Here is a 19,620-nt window from a genome sequence, read left to right as displayed (position 1 = left end):
TGAGACCCTGTAAAAAAAAATCCAGTGGCGTTATTGGGGTTCAATAAAACTAACAGAATAATAAACCAAGTAGTAGTAAACATTGGAGATAGTACTGTTGACTGTAAAATTTACTGGTGAAATAAATGAAACTGTAAAACAGAAAAACTGTTGACTAAAATTTACTGGTGAAATAAATGAAACTGTAAAACAGAAAAAAAACCTGTAAAACCTTGGTTTTATTGGAAATAAAACAAAGTTCTGACTAAAATATATGCACACAAAAACTGGATTGGAAATATATTGTCCTCTGGCTAGCGGTGTTGGGCAGAAAAAAGTGAAGAGATGATGGGAGGAGGAAGGGCAGAAAAGAGCTGAGGATGGGGCTGAGAAGAGTTTTTACAATTTTTATCTTTTTTTCTGTTTTTGACCTGTTGAGCTGGATTCTTACTACCTCCTATTGCTGCTGGAGACTAATCAAATAGCCCAAGGAGCCCCAGGACTATTTTCAGGCATTCTTTCTTTCTACTACCATCTTGGCTACTGTTTATCTAGGGTTTCTATGGGAATCCATCTGGGTTCTTTCATTGTTTATAACTCAAAAAGATAGGCCAGACACGGTGGTTCACGCCTGTAATCCCAGAACTTTGGGAGGCTGAGGCGGGCAGATCACGAGGTCAGGAAATCGAGATCATCCTAGCTAACACGGTGATATTCCGTCTCTATTAAAATACAAAAAATTAGTTGGGCGTGGTGGCGCGCCCCTGTAGTTCCAACTACTCAGGAGGCTGAAGCAGGAGAATCACTTGAACCTGGGAGGCGGAGGTTGCAGTGGGCCAAGATTGCGCAACTGCAGTCCAGCCTGGCGACAGAGTAAGGCTCCGTAAAAAAAAAAAAAAAAAAAAAAAAAAAAACGAAAAAAAAACCCCAAAACAAAATGAAACTCAAAAAGATTAGCTCTGAGGTTGGGAAAGATACAAGTAATTTCCTTCTTTTTAAAATGCTGATGCCTCTAATAGCTTGCTATCCAAGTTTACTCTGTAGACCAGCCGCATAGACAGAGCTTGTTGGAAATTCAGAATCTCAGTACCTAACTGCTTGTATTCGTTTTCACGCTGCTGACAAAGACATACCCAAAACTGGAAACAAAATAAGATTTAATTGGACTTACAGTTCTATATGGCTGAGAGGCCTCAGAATCAAGGCAGGAGGCAAAAGACTCTCCTCACGTGGCAGCAGGGGCAAGCGAAATGAGAGAGAAGCAAAAACCGCAATCCCTGATAAACGCATCAGACCTCTTGAGACTTATTTACTATCCCGAGACTAGCACGGGAAAGACCAGCCCCTCATGATTCAATTACCTCCCCGGGTCCCTCCCACAACACGTGGGAATTCTGGGAGAATTCAGGTTGAGATTTCGTGGGGACACAGCCAAACCATATCACTGCTGAATCATAACCTTTATTTTAACGAGATCCCCATGGGATTCTAATGCACGTTAATGTTTGAGAAACACTGATCTAACACATTTGGTTTACCTTCGCATAGGGCGTACTCTACTCCCAGGGTGCCAGTGATTTCCTGGAATGAGTAATTGAGGCTGTCCTCTCTCTTAATTAACCCATTAATCCATTTCACAGCTAATCCTTATAACAAACCTTCAAGATACCTTAATCCTTATATTGCAGACGAGACAGGACAGGTTAAGTAACTTATTTAAGGTCATGCATCTTATAAATGGTGAAGATGTTGTATCTGGGTCTCAGTCTGACGACTCTCAAGTATTTTGTTGTTGTTGTTCCTATACTATATTGCTTTTTGTTGAACTTAATCATGGGTAACTGTTTATGTATTGGGAGATGAAATCCCACTTAAACATAAGGGCTGTAAAAGAGAGCTCTTTTGAGTGTGTTAAAAGAAAAATGTCTTTCATTCAAAAATTATTTTAAATGCTGTTTTACTCTTTCCATGGGACGAAGCAAAAAAGACAGAGTGAAGCACCATTGGAGAAACCTGGCAAAATGGGAGAACTCCATCCTGTCATGCACACACTTCATCCTGCCCATCAGCTGACTTGCATCTTGCTGCTGCTGGGGCAGGCCCCGTATGTTCAAGCCTGTGTTGAACCAGGTGCTAAGAGCAGTACTGATTGTATTATGTTGAGGCTGTCCATATGCCTCCATGCAAACTGTAGTTCAAAAGCTGTAAAACTATTTGCATTTTCATTTTATCAGATGGCTTTGAACAAAACCAGTGCCAATAAGGCTATTTTGATGCTTTATATTTGCCAAGACTGTAGGGCTTATGGCCATCAACCAATTATTAAGAAATACTTAATTTTCAGAATAGTTATATTTTCCAGGGATAGTTGCAAGTGAAGAAACCCCATAAAACACTGGAGATGACCTTGATTATCTTTGTTCTTGGAAAACCGTATTTAGCTGGAAAAATTGGGGAGAGGCTGGAGGATTCTGGGTGGGTTTAGCTTTGGGTTTGTAGCCCACATGGACCTGTTTCAGGCTGGGTGACATCTAGTGTGGACTGTACACACTGCACAAATATTACTTAGGTAATAGATAACTAAAATGAGCAATGGATTAGGAGCATGAAGTGAGCATGAGGCAGTCCCAGTACCTTTAAGGTAGAACTGAGTGCCTGGTGGGGGAAGGGGATGCAGACAGTTTTCAGCTGGGTAAGGATAGGGGAAGAATTGATATTCCTTGATTGATGTCAGGGCTGTTCTCACACTTGCAGGGGCCTCTGTTGGCTCATCCTTGTAAAAGGTGTATGAGTTCTCTTTCCTCTGCCTTGGCCAGCTTTTTCTAAAGTGATGACCTTGAGAACCTTCAAGCTTAGGACCTTTCAGAGCCGGGTTTGCCACCTGGGAGTGGGGCCTGATAGTGGCGTCCTCCTCAGTGGCACATTCCTCGAGTTCTCCATAGTCACTCTGTCCTTCCCTACTGCTCTCTTCCTGACGTTATCAGAGGACTGGGACTCGCGAGAGAGGACTCACGGACCTCTAGGACCTATTAACTTGACAGCCCCGCTCCTCTGTTCAAGCCAGCCCAACTCGGAGAACTCACAGTTATCCTCGAGAGTAAAGAAAGCTCTTAAGAGTTTTTTTTTTTTTTTTTTTTTTGGGGGGGCTTTTTTTTTTTTTTTTTTTTTTTTTTTTTTTTTGTTTTTTTTGTTTTTTTTTTTTTTTTTTTTTTTAGAGTTTTTTAAGGCACCCCCTTTAAAGATTTTTTTTTTTTTTTTTTTTTTTTTTTTACAAACCTATTTTAAATGTCAGTCCAATATCCACGGGAGCGAGCGACAGCAGGTAATTAAAAGCAATTAGCTGTCCCCTGCCGGGAAGTTTGCCTTTCTCTGTCTTCCTCTTCCGTCCTTCCTCGTCGCGTGAAAGCGGTGGAAGTGCTTTGCTCCCTAAGCAGCGGTGTACGCCGACGAGCTGGCACAGGAATGAGGGATGGACTAAGTGGGGAGTAGCTCTCCTCCCATCGCCACGTTGGCCGCGGGCGCAGAGGTGCATTGTAGAGGCCGAGCGCGCCGCAGCGGCGGGAGCTGCGGCCCCAGCATCTCGCGGCGGGAGCTGTCCTGGGTGCTGACCGTCCCGTCCGCCGCCCGCCGCCCGCCGCCCGCCGCCCGCCGCCAGCCCTGCGCGCCCTCCTGCCCAGGACACCGCCAAGTCGGGCCTTTTCCCCATCCTCCGTCTGCCAGTCTTTCTCTTTTAATCTAGGGGCGTAGCTGCTGCAGGAAATCATGGTGTTCGCTCCAGGTACACCGCACCTTGCTTTTTCACCGGGTGTCCAGGAGGGGAGCAGGGTAGGGGACCGAGAGGAGAGGGAGAAAAGGCCTTTACCTTACGGCCCATCTGCGTGTTTCGGAGTTCCTGTCTGTGTTCGGGGGCGGGGGAGTGCCTTGGCGCGTCGCCTTCGCCCCTCTCCCCGGTCCCGCCCCAGCTGTCCTCTAACACCCTCCAGCCCTTCCTCGTACTCGTCCCGCTGCTCCTCTTCCCGCCTAGCTCCTCCACAGCCCCTCCGAGCTCAGGCGCCTTGAGAACTGGGACTTTGGCCAGCAGCACGGGCACCTACAGGGGCGAGAGAGAGGAGCGGTGGGGCAGAGTGTAGTGGGCTTCGGGCTACTTGCGTGGGAATCTCCTTCACTGCTACTTCCCCCTCCGCAGAATTGGCAAAGTGACCCGGGTCCTCCTGGCCTTCCGAGGAGAAGGAGGCGAAGTGGGCAAAGCCAAGGGGAGTAGGACGAAGGGCAGAGGAGCGACACTCCTTAAGGAATTAGCTCTGACACTCTGGCCAGAGGCTGCAGCACAGAGGCAGCTACTGCGGCGCGCTGGAGGTTGCAGTGTCTTTTTGGAGCAGGCAGTGAAGGACCTTGGTCCCTTTGCTGCTCTCCGTGGGTACAAGTTGGAGAAGAGTCAGATTTGTCTGCGGTTGACCGGCTTACCGGCGTGTGCATGCGTGGGCATTTGAGTCCGCCCTACCGGAGCAAGGGATGCGTATCAGGGAGGCCAGACTAGGCGAGGAAGGAGGGAAAAGCGTGGTCATTGTGAACCTCCGACGCTGCTCCTAGGAGTAGATCTAAAGTATTTTAGGGTCTGTTTTCGTTAAAGACTGCCGTGGAAAACAGGGAGTGGGGAAGGCTGGAGAGGCCTAGAACTCTCTAGCTTTGTTACGGGGGTCTTTAACTTGAAAGATTGGCATGCATTTGCTGCGGTCATGGACCTTAAATAGCTGAGGAAAAAAGACATAATGCGTTTTTTTAAAGGGAAGAATGGAGTCTGGGCTTCAAAAAATTCAATTAGCAAAACTTGAGAAGAGGAAGTCAGTCCCCTCCCCCTCCCTCTCAGGATGCCACCTGGGGAGGTAGGGATGAGTTTCTGTGGGCTCTGGCTTTACCGCAGGCAGTGGTTCTTAGGGGACCGCCTTAAAGGAATGCCCAGGAGCTCTTCCCATACCCATCCCAAATAACTCAAGGGAGGAAATTGTTCCATGTAGTGAAGGACATTCGATCAACACTGGAACAAGGAAGTTGGAAAATAGCTCTTTGCTGCATTTATACAGCACTTAACACTTTACAAAGCAGTTTCATGCTGCTATCTCATTTGATCTTCTAATTACCCTAGGAGTTAAGGAATATCATCCTACTTTACCATCCCCAGGGAGGCTGGTTCCAGATAATCTTGTCAGTCTCAAATGGAGTTTTCTGAACTCATATTCTGTCTTTTTCTCCCAGAACCTTTCTTCCTGACAAAATGTCTTGCCGGTTTCAGGGGTACATGCTTTGTGGTCCAAAGTCAGATGTAGCTAGAGACTCAGCATATCCTTTCCTTTCCAAGGAGGGGAGAAACATGGTGTTGTCCAAGAGTTATGGTTAACTAGGCATTTTCTAAGAGCAAGATTGTGAGTGATGGCTAGTGTGATGAACAATGGTGAATGTCTGGAGTGGACTGGCTTGGTTTAAAGAGCTCACAATTTGGATAGGACTTTACTTTTCCATTTTGCTTTCAAGTTTTGTATTAGTGTTTTGCTCTGTATGGAAAGTGAAAGTTATTCATAACTGTCAGAGATGGCATAAATTGACCTGAATAGGATAGATACAAAAACCTCTGGGGAAACATTTTTCTTTTGCATCACTTCTTCAATTTTGCGGTTCTCTTGAAAAATCATAAGCATTTGGGGACAAAAACAGGGTGCTAAAAATGTTATGTCAACTTACCTTCTCATCTATGGATCATTTGTTTTCTAATTCATATAGTTACATGTATTATTCTTTAAGAAAAGCAGAAAAATGAATTGCTTTTGAACTCTGCCAGATTTTCAGACTGCAACCTCATTTCTTGCCTATTGCTTTTCTAAATCTCTATAATAATCTGGGAATCCAGATGTTTTATAATAGTTAAAGGTAATACACTCCTATCCCTTTCCTCCAAGCTAACCTAACACTCAGAAAGGGAAGAAACAGGGTCATGTGCTAAGATCACTCCAAAATTATTAAAAGAGTGTTAGGTAAGCCAAGATGAATATAACAATAAATTAACAAGGAGCTATTCATAAAATTGGGTCAGTGGGTACTGTGGCCTTTAAAATATGTTGTAGCTTTTTTGGATTTTAGTGCAAGAGAGCAAGAACCCTGAGGTATTGTTCTGAACTTCCCTCAGATGACCGGACTGCCTTTGAATGATTCTCCTGGCTCTTTATCTTAAAGGCAAACATGAAAAGTGACAGATATTTGTAGAACAAGCTCTAGTTCAGAAGTACAATGAAATGAGGGAGAATTAGAGTGAGACTTTATTAACCCTAATTAGGATTCAGTCTTATCATATGGCATAACGTATCCTTACATTTTCTTGTTTCAGTTAGTCTATAGATTGTAAAGAAAACAGCTTAAATTGGACAGGGTATTTGGGTTGTTTTCAGTTTGCGTAGGGCAGACAGCAGTTCACGCCTATCTTTTCCTCTTTTTGAAATTATTAAGTCAACTATAATTTAGGAGAGTTTTAATTTTGTGCCTGCCAGTTTTCAAACCCCTTAAAGGTAAGGGGCATGACTACTAATTTTTAAGGACTTAATTACTTGAAGCCCATCACTTATTTATGCTTCCTTTTAAAGGAGCTATACAAAATTATTAATGGTTAAATGAGATATAAAGTATACATATATATTAATTTCTCTTTAAGTACCATATGTACCTAAATAGAAGATAAACTAAGCTAGGCTACATGACTTTGGCTAAAGATCAAAATGAGACCCCTTGCTTCCTTTTCCTAAATTGCTTTATTCCTCCTCCTCCCATCCCAATAAACTGAAGATAGAAAATTTCAAGAGCAATATGAGAAAGCTAAGAAGCCTACAACCAATAAGGAGAAATATATTTGTCCCCATGGTATGAAACTGATCCAGGTTATTTAGGCTGTGGATATGGCAATATCTTCCGTTCAGGAGGAAAAACAGTTCTGGGAGGAGTTCTGTACTTCTCATACAGTGCTCTTGGTATTGTGAGGAAAAATCAATGAATTACTACTAATTTATAGACAAAGTCAAAGTGGAACAAGAAGAAAGACCAGTGGCCATTGGTAGTAAGGGTGAACAAATACACAAGGGACTGTCAGGATATTTCTTGGCCTAATTCCAGGAAGAGAAAGAGGATATGTTCACAAGTCCAAATGTTTTTTCAGTGCCATGGTTCCACTCAAAGAATTCTAGACTCTGAACAATCAGATTCCTTTTCCTAAATTCTTTCTCCCTTGAGAAAGAGCTAATAAAAAAATAGCATGAGGTGGAAAGTGAGGGCAGAAGTTACCTTATCCCTGGGCCATTCCCCACTTGCTTTCATGATTAGTATATAATTCAGGGATTAGTGTACCTTTCTTGTGGATAAGCCTAATATATACTTGATTTGCCTTCAAGTCAGGTGAATTACCAACATAAAAATATTTCTTTTCTTGCATGAAAATTAGTCAAAGTATGATAACAAGGATTTCTTGGAGGAATAAAAATGGTGTAATTGTAAGCAAAAAGACAGCTAGTCTCTTGACATCTAAGTTTCATTGGAAGAACATTTAGTACCAGTATTTCTAGAAGGAGCTTCCAAAGATATATAAGAAAATATTCATTGCAAGGTATTTATATCTTGTCTTCATTTGTATAAACTGCTTAATAAATTCCTGAGACATTGATAAATAAATTATATATCTGTCTTAACTGTGAGGTTTACAATCTGCCAACACAATAAATTCTTTTCTGTTAGCCTAGTCTTTCTTTTTTAACTTCAATTTGTGTATAATTTAAAAAATTTATATACAGTAAAATTGGCTTTTTTTGGCATAGAGTTATATGAGTTTCAACGTATGTATATATTCATGTAGTGACCACAAAACAGTTTCATTGAATCTAGTTTTTCTCTTGTACTACCCCTTTGTAGTCAGATCGTTTCCCCTTCCCCCTCATCCTGCCAACCTCTGGTGACCACTGCTCTCTTTTCTAACCCCATAGATTTGCCTTTCCAGACTGTTGCACAAATGAAATAATGCCAATTTTTGGACCACTGGGGCTGTTTCAACCAAATCCCATAGATGGAGTGGCTTATAAATGACAGAAATTTATTTCTCACAGTTCTGGTGGCTGGAAGTCAAGTCCAAGATGCTGACATATTCAATGTGTGGAGTGGGCCCATTTTCTCATAGACAGCACCTTCTCACTCTACCCTAATGTGGCAGAAGGGCCAGGGGTCTTTCTCAGGCCTCTTTTATAAGGGCACAATCCTTTTCATGAATGTTCCACTTCTGTGATGAAATCACCTCCAAAAGACCCCACTTACTATCACCTTAAGGGGTTAGCATAAAATACGTAGCTTTTGGATCTTGGCTTGTTTCACTCTGCATAGTGTATTGTGTATATGGAAAGCTCATTGCTTTTGACTGTTAAGTAGTATTCCATTGTATGGATGTACCCAAAGCTGTTCATCCCTTCCTTCATCAAAAGGAATTTAGGTTGCATTCAATTTTTGGTGATTATGAGTGAAACAGTATTAAATATTGCTGTACATATGTGTAAACATAGATTTTCACTTATATAAATACCTAGGCTTGGGACTGCTGGGTCCTTTAGTAAGTACATGCTTAACTGTTCTCCAGAAGGAATGTACCATTTTGCATCACCACCAGCAATGCATAAGAATTTTACCTGTTCTTCATCTTTGCCATTCTAATAGGCACACAGTGGTCTTTATTGTGGTTTTAATTTGTATTTCCCTAATGACTAGAGGTTATATATCTTTTTATCAGTAGCTTATTTGCCATGTGTATATTTTCTTCAATATAGTATCTGTTCAAATATTTCACCCACTTTTTGAAGGAATGTTTGTTTTTGTAATGTTGAGTTTTGAGAAAGTCCTTTATATACTATGAAAATATTCTGTTGTCAGGTATGTGATTTACAAATATTTTCTCCATTTGTGGCTTGGCTTTTTATTCTCCTAACACTGTCTTTTTTAGAGCAAAAAGTTTTAATTTTACTGCAATCTAATTAGTTTTAAAAAATAGATTGTACTTGTGATGTGATATCTAAAAACTTTACCTAACCCAAAATCATGATGTTTTCTCATTTTGATTTGTTTTGTGTAAGTGTGAAGTATATCAAGATTCACTTTTTTGTATATGAATGTCTAATTGTTCTAATACCATTTGCTAGAAAGACAATATTTCTTCATTGAATTAACTTTACATCTTGTTAAAAAAATAACTGGGTCTGGTGTGGTAGCTCAAGCCTGTAACCCCAGCACTTTGGGAGGCCAAGGCAAGGGAATTGCTTGAGGCCAGGGGTTGAGAACAGCCTAGAAAATTTACAACATAGTGAGATCCTGTCTCTACCAGAAAAGAAAGAAAGAAGAAAGAAAGAAAAAGAAGAAATAAAGAAAGAAAGAAAGAAAGAAAGAGAAAGAAAGAAAAGAAAGGAAGAAAGAAAGAAATGAAGGAAGGAAGGAAGGAAGGAAGAAAGGGAGAAAGAAAGAGAGAAGAAAAATTAGCTGTGTGTGGTTGCAAATGCCTGTAGTTCCAGCTATTAGGGAGAATGGGGTGAGAAAATCCTTTTTGAGCTATGACTGAGCCACTGCACTCCAGACTGGGAGACAGAACAAGACCCTGTTTCTAAAAACAAACAACAAACCCTAACTGACTATATTTATGTGCATCGATTTTTAAAACTTTTAGTCTGTTTCATTCATCTATATGTGTGTCCTTTCATTAAAACCACACTGTCCTTATCAATGTAGTTTTACACAGGTGGAGCCTCCCTAATCCAAAACTCTGAAATCCAAAATACTCCAAAATCTGAAGCATTTTGAGCACTGACATGATGCCACAAATAGAAAATTCCACACATACTTACAAGCTTTGTTTCATGCACAAAATTATCTAAAATATTGCATAAAGTTACCTTCTATGTGTATAAGATGTATATGAAATATATGTGTATCAGCCATGTGCATAAGATATATGTGAAATATGAATGAATTTTGTATTTAGACTTGACCCATTCACAAGATATCTCATTATGTATACGCAAATATTCCAAAATCTGAAGAATATCCCAAATCCAAAACACTTCTTGTCCTGAGCAGTTTGGATAAGGGATACTCAACCTGCAGGAAGTCTTAAAACCGAATAGAGTAAATCCTCCACTTTATTTTTTTTTTCAACATTGTTTTGGCTACTGTAGTTCCTTTACCTTTCTATCTAAATTTCAGAGTTAGCTTGCCTATATCTACATAAAATTCTCCCTAAATTTTTATGGAATTTCCTGAAATCTATGGATTCATTCTCTATGTGGAGAATGAATTTCTTAACTATGTTGAGCCCCAATTCATAAACAGATATGTCTCTTAATTTATTTAGCTATTCTTTATTTCATGAGAATTTTGTAATTTTCAGCATATTGATCTTACATACTTTGCTATATTATACTTAAGTGTATCTTTTGAGAGGAGCTATTGTACATGTAATTTGAAAGCAATTTGACTTCTGAACATTCATTGCTAGTATAAAGGTATGGTTCAGTTTCACATGTTGACCCTGTTTTCTACGTTCTTGATTCACTGTCTTATTAGTTGTAAGAGCTAAGTTGCAGATTCCTTAGGATTTTTTTTAATGTAGGCAGGTACTTTGTTTGAAAAATGTTTTATTTCTTCTTTACTAATTTTATGCCTTTTTGTGCAGACTAGCGCTCCTACTTCAATATTAAATAGGAGTAGTAAGAAGACATTCTTGCCTTGTTTACAATCTTAGGGGAAAGCATTCAGTCTTTTACCTTTAAGTATGATATTAGCTATAGTTTAGTTGTAGATACTTTTTATCAGGTTAGAGAAGTTTCTTTTCACTCATAGTTTGTTGAGAGATTTTATCATCAATAGATATTGAATATTTTCAAATATTCCCTCATTACCAATTTACATATTGAAACCCTAACCTCCAGTGGGATGGTATTTGCAGTAGGGCCTTTGGAAGATAATTAGAGTTAGATGAGGTCATGGGGGTGGAGCTCTTACAAATGGGACTAGTACCTTTATAGGAAGAGACATAAGAGATATTATCTCTTTCTCAGCCATGTGGGAATACAGGAAGAAGGCATTCATATGCAAGTTAGAAAGAGAGCCACACACCAGAAACTGAATTGGCTGGCACCTTGATCTTGGACTTCCCAGCCTCTAGAACTGTGTAAAATAAATGTCTAAAGTTTAAGCTACCCAGCCTAAGGTATTTTTGTTATAGTAGCACAAACAGATTGGAATATTTCAATTTTTTTCTGCTTGTATAAGATAGATTGTATAATTTCTTCTTTAAATGTTTCCTTCTCCAGTAAAACATCTGGTTATAGAGTTTTGTTCATTGGGACATTATTAACCACAAATTCACTTTCTTTAATAGATAAAGGACTATTTTCTTTATCTTGAGTGAATTTCAGTAGCTTTTTAATAAATTGGCCTATTTCACTTATTTTTTGAATTTTCATGAATACAGTTGTTTTAGTAATTTCTTATTTTGTATTTAATGTATATGAGTTCTGTATTAATAGCCCCCTCTAGCATTTGCAGGTCTCCTCCAAAACTCATGTTGAAATTTAATTGCCACATAGCAATATTAAGAAGCGGACCTTTAAGAGATGATTAGGTCATGAAGATTCTCCCCTCATGAGTGGATTACTGTTGCAAGAGTGAGTAATTAGTTATTGCAGAAGTGAGCTGTTGATAAAAGGATACTTTCAGCCCCGTTAGTCTCTCTGTCTCACATGCTTGCTTTTGTCTTCCACCACGGGGTGACCCTTGCCAAATGTGAGCACCGTGCTCTTGGACTTCCAGGCATCCAGAATTGTGAGCCAAATAAATTTCTTTTCTGTATAAATCACTAAGTCTGTTGTATGTTGTTACAGCAACACAAGATGAACTAAGACAGAAAATTGATACTCGGAAGTTGGCCTGTTGCTATAACAAATACCTGAAAATATGGAAGCAGCCTTGGAACTGAGTAATGAGTAGGAGCTGGAAGAATCTGGAGGAGCAGACCAGAAAAGTCTGTATTGCTGTAAACAGAGCATTAAAAGTGAATAGAACACTAAAAGAGGGCTGTAGGAAAAGTCTGAAATTTCTCAGAGACTATTTAAGTGGCTGTGACCAAAATGTTGGTAGAAATATGGGTGATAAAGGATAAGGCCTCAGAAGAAAATGAAGAACAAGGTGCTGAAAATTGGAGTAAAAATCATCCTTGCCATAAAGTAGCAAGGACCTTGACTGAATTGTGGCCATGCCTGAGGGCTTTACAGAATGCAGAATTTAAGAGTGATGAATTAGGATATCTGGCATGGTTACTTTTAACAGCATTCAGTGAGACATAAGATGAAAGGAATGACTTAAAGACAGAATTTATAATTAAAAGGGAAGCAGAGCAGAATAAATGGAAAAAATTAAGAGCCTGGCCATATAAAGAGTGAAAAAGTGTGTTTATTAGAGAATACAGAGGTCAGAATGCTGTGGCCAAGTCATCATTTCCTAAGGAGATTACAATGGATAGAGGAAGCCAGGTGCTATCCATAAAGGCAACAGGAGAAAGATTACACAGGCATTTCAAAGATCTTCGAGGTTGCCCCTCTTAACCCAGGTTCAGAGCTCTAAGAGGACAGAATGGTTTTGGGGGATAGGCATGGGGTGCCCTCTACAGTCTTGCTTCCCAGAGTTGTCTTGGGTCTCTAGTCCCTACATTTCAGCATAGCTCTCCTTGGCTGCTCCAGCCATGGCTCAAGTGGGCTCATGTGTAGCTCTACCTGCTGCTCCAAAAGTACGAGCTGTAAGCCTTGGTGGCATCTACATGATGCCAATTCTGTGAGTGCAAGAATACAAAGCTGTGAAGGCATGGCTTTTTCCACCTAGATTTCAAAGAAAGTCATAATCAGCATTGGTGCCCAGGAAGACACTTGCCTCATGGGTGGAGCTGCCACAGACTTCCTCACTAGTCAATGCCAAGTGGATCCGTGGAAGTGAGGCCACACTTGAGACCACAGAACTGTAGAGTTACCTGCATACAATGCCAGCTTGGGAGAGATGCAGGCAAAATACTTCAACCTAAGAGAGCTGAAACATGAACTGAGCCCAACAAAGCCATGAGGGAAAGGTTGTCCAAAGTCTTGAAGCCCAACTCCTGTCCCAGGGTACCTAGGATTCAGGACATTGAGTCAAAGGACATTATTCTTCAGCTTTAAGATTCAATGTTGTTTTCTGCTGGGTTTTGGACTTACATGGGGGTCAGCTACCCCTTTTTTCTGGCCTATTTCTCCCTTTTGAAATGGAAATGCCTATCCTATGCATGTCCTACCATTGTATTTTAGAAGTAGATAACTTATTTTGATTTCACAGGTTCACAGCTAAGAGGAATTTGCCTCAGAATGAATCACGCCTTGAATCTCAGCCATCTTTGATTTAGATGAGACTCTGGACTTTGAACTTTTGAATTAATGCTGGAATAAGTTAAAACTTTTGGGATTATCGGGATGAAATGAATATACGTTGCATTGTGAGAAGAACATGTGTTTTGAGGGGCTAGGAGTAGAATCCTATAGTTTGGATGTCCCTCCCAAACTCATGTTTAAATTTAATTGTCATTGTAACAACAATATTAAGAGGCGGGATCTTTTGGAGGTAACTAAGTTGTGAAATTTCTGTCCTGATGAATGGATTAATGTCATTATTATAGGAGTGGTTTCATTATTGCAGGAGTGGGCTTCTGACAAATTGACAAGTTTGGCTTCATTTCTCTTCTGTCTCATATGCCTTCCACCTTTCCACCATGGGATGACCCTCACCAGATGCCAGTGTCATGCTCTTGGACTTCCCAGCATTTAGAACCATAAGCCAAATAAAATTACGTTTTTTGTAAATTACCAAATCTGTAGGTATTATGTTGTAGCAGCAATGGACAAAGATATTTCTCTTTCATTCTGGATATTAGTAATTTGTATCTTTTATCTGGTTTTGTCTGTTTGGCTACAGGTTTATTAGTTTTAAAATCTTTTCAAAGATACATCTTTTAGTTTCATTGATTTCTTTATTGGCTTTCCTGTTTTCAATTTTGTTGATTCCTGTTCTTTGTTATTTCTGTTTTTCTTCTTGTTTTGACTTTATTTTGCTTTTTTTCCCTTGACTTAAGAGAAAACTTATATTGTTTATAAGAGATAATTCTGTTTTCTAAAATAAGCATATAATGCAACAATTTCCAGCTAAGCATTGCTTTAGAGTTTTCTAAAAATTTTGATGTATTTTCATTTTCATTCATTTCAAAATATTTTCTAATTTCCCTTGAAACCTCCTTGTTATTCCATGGATTATTTAGAAGTGTGTTGTTTAGTCTCCAATTATTTGGGAATTCTCTAGATATATTTTTGTTATTGATTTCTATTTTCATTCTACTATGATCAGATGATAAACTTGCAATTGTTTCAATTGTTTTAAATTTAGTAAGGGATGTTTATAGGCCAGAGTGTGATCTATATTGGTGAATGTTTTACATGCACTTTAAAACAATGTATATTTTGCTCTTATAGAGCATTGTGGAATGCTCTATAAATGTCATTTTGATACAGCTAGTTGAAGGTGTTGTTCATTTCTTTTATATCCTTCCTGATATTCAGCCTACTTGACCTATTGATTACTAGGAGAGGAGTACTAAAGCCTCCAGAAAAAAAATTGAGGATTTTTCCATTTCTCATTATGGTTTACCACTTTTAGCTTTATATATTTTGAAGGTCTCTCCTTAGATGCATGTATACTTGAGATTGTTCCTGTCTTCTTGGTGAATTGACCATTTTATTGTTAGAGAGTGTCCCTCTTTATTTCTAGTAACCTCACTCTGAAGGCTACTTTGACTGATAATAAATCTGGAGCTTTTTAGTTTTATTTTAGGTTCAGGTTTGTTACATTAACTGCATGTCACAGGGGTTTGGTGTACAGATTATTTTGCCATCCAGGGAATAATCATAGTACTTGATAGGCAGTTTTTGATAGTTTCTCCTCACACCCCCTACCCTTAAGTAGGCCTGGTGTCTGTTGTTCCCTTTTTTGTGTCAATGTATACTTAATGTTTAACTCCTGCTTATAAATGAGAACATGCAATATTTGGTTTTCTGTTCTTGTGTTAGTTTGCTTATGATAATGGCCTCCAGCTCCATCCATGCATCTACGGAGCTCTAGCCCCTACAGTTCCAGCTGCATCCATGTTGCTGCAAATGACATGATCACATTCTTTTTATGACTGTGTAGTATTCTATGGTGCCTACATACCATATTTTGTTTATCCAGTCTACTGTTGATGGGCATTTAGGTTGATTCCATGTCTTTGCTACTGTGAATAGTGCTGTGATAAACATACACCTGGATGTGTCTTTATGGTAGAATGATTTACATTTCTTTGGGCATATATCCATTAATAGGATTGTTGGGTCAAATAGTAATTCTGTTTTAAGTTCCTTGAGAAATCACCAAACTACTTTCCATGATGGCTGAACGAATTTACACTCCCACTAGGAGTGGATGAGCATTCCCTTTTCTCTGAAACATCACCAGCATCTGCTATTTTTTGGCTTTTTAAGAATAGTCACTCTGATTGCTGTGAAATGGTATGTCATTGTGGTTGTGATTTGCATTTCTCTAACAATTAGTGATGTTGAGCCTTTTAAAAATATGTTTGTTAGCCACGTGCATGTCTTCTTCTGAAAGTGTCTGTTAATGTCCTTTGCCCACTTTTTATCGAGGTTGTTTATTTTTTGCTTGTGAATTTGTTTAAGTTCCTTATAGATTCTTGATATTAGACCTTTGTTGGATGCATAGTTCATAAATATTTCTCTCCCATTGTCGGTTTACTATATTGATAGAATCTTTTGCTGTGCAGAAGCTCTTTAATTTAACTAGGTCGTATTTGTCAATTTATGGTTTTGTTGCAATTGCTTTTGGATTCTTGTTCATGAAATCTTTCCCAGGGCCTATGTCCTGAATGGTATTTCCTAAGTTATTTTCCAGGGTTTTTATAGTTTTACATTTAAGTCATTAATCCATTTTGAGTTGATTTTTTATATGGCATAAGGAAAGGGTCTGGGCCAGGCACGGTGGCTCAAGCCTGTAATCCCAGCACTTTGGGAGGCCGAGGCGGGTGGATCACGAGGTCAAGAGATCGAGACTATCCTGGTCAACATGGTGAAACCCCGTCTCTACTAAAAATACAAAAAATTAGCTGGGCATGGTGGCACGTGCCTGTAATCCCAGCTACTCAGGAGGCTGAGGCAGGAGAATTGCCTGAACCCAGGAGGCGGAGGTTGCGGTGAGCCGAGATGGCGCCATTGCACTCCAGCCTGGGTAACAAGAGCGAAACTCCGGCTCAAAAAAAAAAAAGGAAAGGGTCTAGTTTCAGTCTTCCACATATGGCTAGCCAACTATCCCAGCACCATTTATTGAATAGAAAGTCCTTTCCTCATTGCTTGTTTTTGTCAACTTTGTTGAAGATCAGATGGTGGTAGGTGTGCAGTAATATTTCTAGGCTCTCTATTCTGTTCCATTGGTCTATGTGTCTGTTTTTGTACCAGTATCATGCTGCTTTGGTTAATGCAGCCTTGTAGTATAGTTTGAAGTTGAGTAATGTGATGCCTCCTGCTTTGTTCTTTTTGCTGAGGATTGCCTTGGCTATTCAGGATGTTTTTTTCTTGTTTGTTTCATATGAGTTTTAAAATAGTTTTTTTTTTTTTTTCTAATTCCAAGAAGAATGTCATTGGTAGTTTGATAGGAATAGCACTGAATCTGTAAATCGCTTTGGGCAATATGGCCATTTTAACAGTATTGGTTCTTCGTATTCTTGAGCATGAAATTTTTTCCATTTGTTTGTATCATCCCTGATTTATTTGAGCAGTGTTTTATAATTCTTATTATAGGGATCTTTTACCTCCCTGGTTAGCTGTATTCCTAAGTATTTTATTCTTTTTTGTATCTATTGTGAATGGGATTGCATTCTCAATTTGGCTGTCAGCTTTGAGGTTATTGGTGTATAGAGATGCTACTGGTTTTCGTACATTAATTTTGTATCCTGAACTTATCTGGCGTTGTTTATCAGAACTAGAAGCATTTGGGCAGAGAGTACGGGATGTTCTAGGAATAGAATCATATCATCGGCAAACAGAGAGAGTTTGGCTTACTTTCCTCCTGTTTGATGTCTTTTATTTCTTTCTCTTGCCTGATTGCTCTGGCTAGGACTTCCAGTGCTATGTTGACTAGGACTAACTTTCATTTGATTAGTGTTTGAATGATATGGTGGATCCTCATTATTTGTGAATATCATATTTGTAAATTTGCCCACTCCCTAAAATTTATTTGTAACCCCCAAATCATTGCAGCACTTTTGCTGTCATTGTGGGGCATGTGCAGAGTAGCAGAAAATTTGAGCCACCTAACACGTTTCTAGCTAAGGTTGAACAGTCTCTTTGTTCCAGCTCGATACTATAAACAAATGTTCTTTCTGTGCTCTATTAGTGCCATGTGCTTTGTATTTTTGCTGATTTCACTGTTTAAAATGACCCTTGAATGTAGTGCTAAAGTGCTCTATAGTGTTTCCAAGCACAAGAAGGCTGTGATGTGCCTTATGGAGAATATACATGTGTTAGGTCAGCTTGATTCAGCCATGAGTTATAGTACTATTGTTTGTGAAATCGATGTTAGTGAATCAACAGCATATGTTAAGTAAGGCATCTTTAAACAGAAACACACATTAAACAAGGTTGTGTATTTATTGCTCAATTGTAAAAAATGTTGTGAAAGAGGGTCATAGGAAACTAACCCTGTATTTTTCCTAAGATCAATGATTTCAATATGATCTAATTAAGTGTTTGCAGTAACTTTACAGAAAATAACTACTGTGAATAACAAGAATAAACTTTGTATCATTTTCCATTGTTTTACTTTTAAACTACATTTTACATTAAATTCAACATGGTTTTTTCTTTTTTTAAATCTTGCTTTTTAATCAACTGCAAAGAGTTTTAAAGGTGGTTTAAGTTGGCTACTGACTGCCTACATGTCTTTCTTTTCTAACTATATTTTCTGATTTCCCATTATCATTTAAAGCTGAATTGTATTTCAACATTTGAAAATTTTCATTATTATAGTTTTGGAAATTTTAGAACGCATAACTAACCAAATGAAAACATAAAATCACTCACAGTATCATTCAACTAGTCATTACCGATGCATTGAATGTATGAATATATCTTTTTCTTTTTGTAACAAAAATTTTATCCTGACATGCAAATTATTTTTTGATGTGTCTGTTTACACAGAGAACTCTTATTTTTTTTATGTCATTCAGTTGTCTTTTTAGATATCATTTTTAAAAAAGATGGCAAAAGGTGCCATTATTTATATTTTTCCTTTCAGATGATAAAAGTGAGGCTCTAAATACCTGACCTATTTTAGGTTGCAGAACCAGGATTTGAAAGTTTGGCCATTTTTTTCTTCTGTATACAATACAGTTATTAAGTAGAAGTTAACAAACAATTTGCATAATAGGCTTAGGGACAAAAAAATATGTGCACTAAAAACTAGTCTCTTAGAAAGAATCTTCTGTATGTCCAATACCTTTTCTTCAAAGTTAGAGGATATAAGATGCTCTTCTCTCCTGCAGAGAAGTGGACTCTGTGTCTGTACAATTCCTAGATTCTTCATGTATTCCTGGATGCTGCTGTCAGGGATGGAGAGAAAAGAATAGACAGCCAGGATTGCCAAAACTTGTCTAGACAAATAAGAAGACCTAATAAATTCACACTGTGCTTTGTAGTTTTCAAAGCATTTATATTAACTATGTGCCACAGGCATGAGCTTTCCTGAGGTGAAAATCAATGGAATTGGCTAAGTATAGTCTCTCCTTCTCTATAAAACTGATAAGAATATTTCAGTTATTCCATAGCAGTTCAAGTATGAGGCAAAGTTGGTTGTTGCAGAAGCTTGGCTTTGCAGACAGATAGGGCAGGGTTCAAACAACTAATTTCTTCCATTTTCACATTTAGTGACATTGTGTAAGTTATCCAATTTTGCGTATATGCTTATTTGAAAAACGAAGATCATAATATCTGTTTTCCAGAGTGGTAGTGAAAATAAGATGAAATGCCTAGCCCACGGTAAGCTAAATAGAAGCTATTACTGATGTCATTCTTGTTTTAAAGAGGGATGACTAATAATGTACCTTTCATATACATTTGCATGTGGATGATCTCAACATTGAATCATCAGTGGGGAGCTAAACAGTTGATTCTTTCTATGGAAAAAGACCAACTTACTGAATCACTATGTTACCTGTGCAGATAGTAAGAAACTTTAAAGCAAAATGCTACAATAAGCTAAGTTGATGATAAAGCAGATGTCTGAGTGCATCCTGAGATGAATAAGTTATGAATCATGGAAAGTTGCTGTTTAAAGGCTAGCAGCTGCATGCTTGAAAGCAGATGGCCATCTTGCTCATCTGAATAATTCTGATCTCTTCCAAATTTAAAAGTTGAATACATTTAGGTATGAAGATGAACGTGTCAAAACACCTGGTGTCCCTGAATG

General features: G+C 38.7%; 1 protein-coding gene across 1 annotated transcript in view; it reads left to right on the top strand.

The window, feature by feature from the left end:
• The first annotated feature begins 3,584 nt into the window (after window positions 1-3,584).
• Window positions 3,585-19,620, top strand: part of AKAIN1 (A-kinase anchor inhibitor 1) — a 53,577-nt gene continuing 37,541 nt past the window's right edge. Inside the window, exon 1 of the mRNA XM_017543869.2 lies at window positions 3,585-3,757. Coding sequence (XP_017399358.1) covers window positions 3,742-3,757 — 16 coding nt within the window. The 5' untranslated portion in view covers window positions 3,585-3,741. The remainder of the gene's footprint in view (window positions 3,758-19,620) is intronic.

Source organism: Cebus imitator, unplaced genomic scaffold (assembly GCF_001604975.1).
Source record: "Cebus imitator isolate Cc_AM_T3 unplaced genomic scaffold, Cebus_imitator-1.0 Scaffold162, whole genome shotgun sequence".
NCBI lineage: Eukaryota > Metazoa > Chordata > Mammalia > Primates > Cebidae > Cebus > Cebus imitator.
This window is presented reverse-complemented; position numbering and strand designations above follow the sequence as displayed.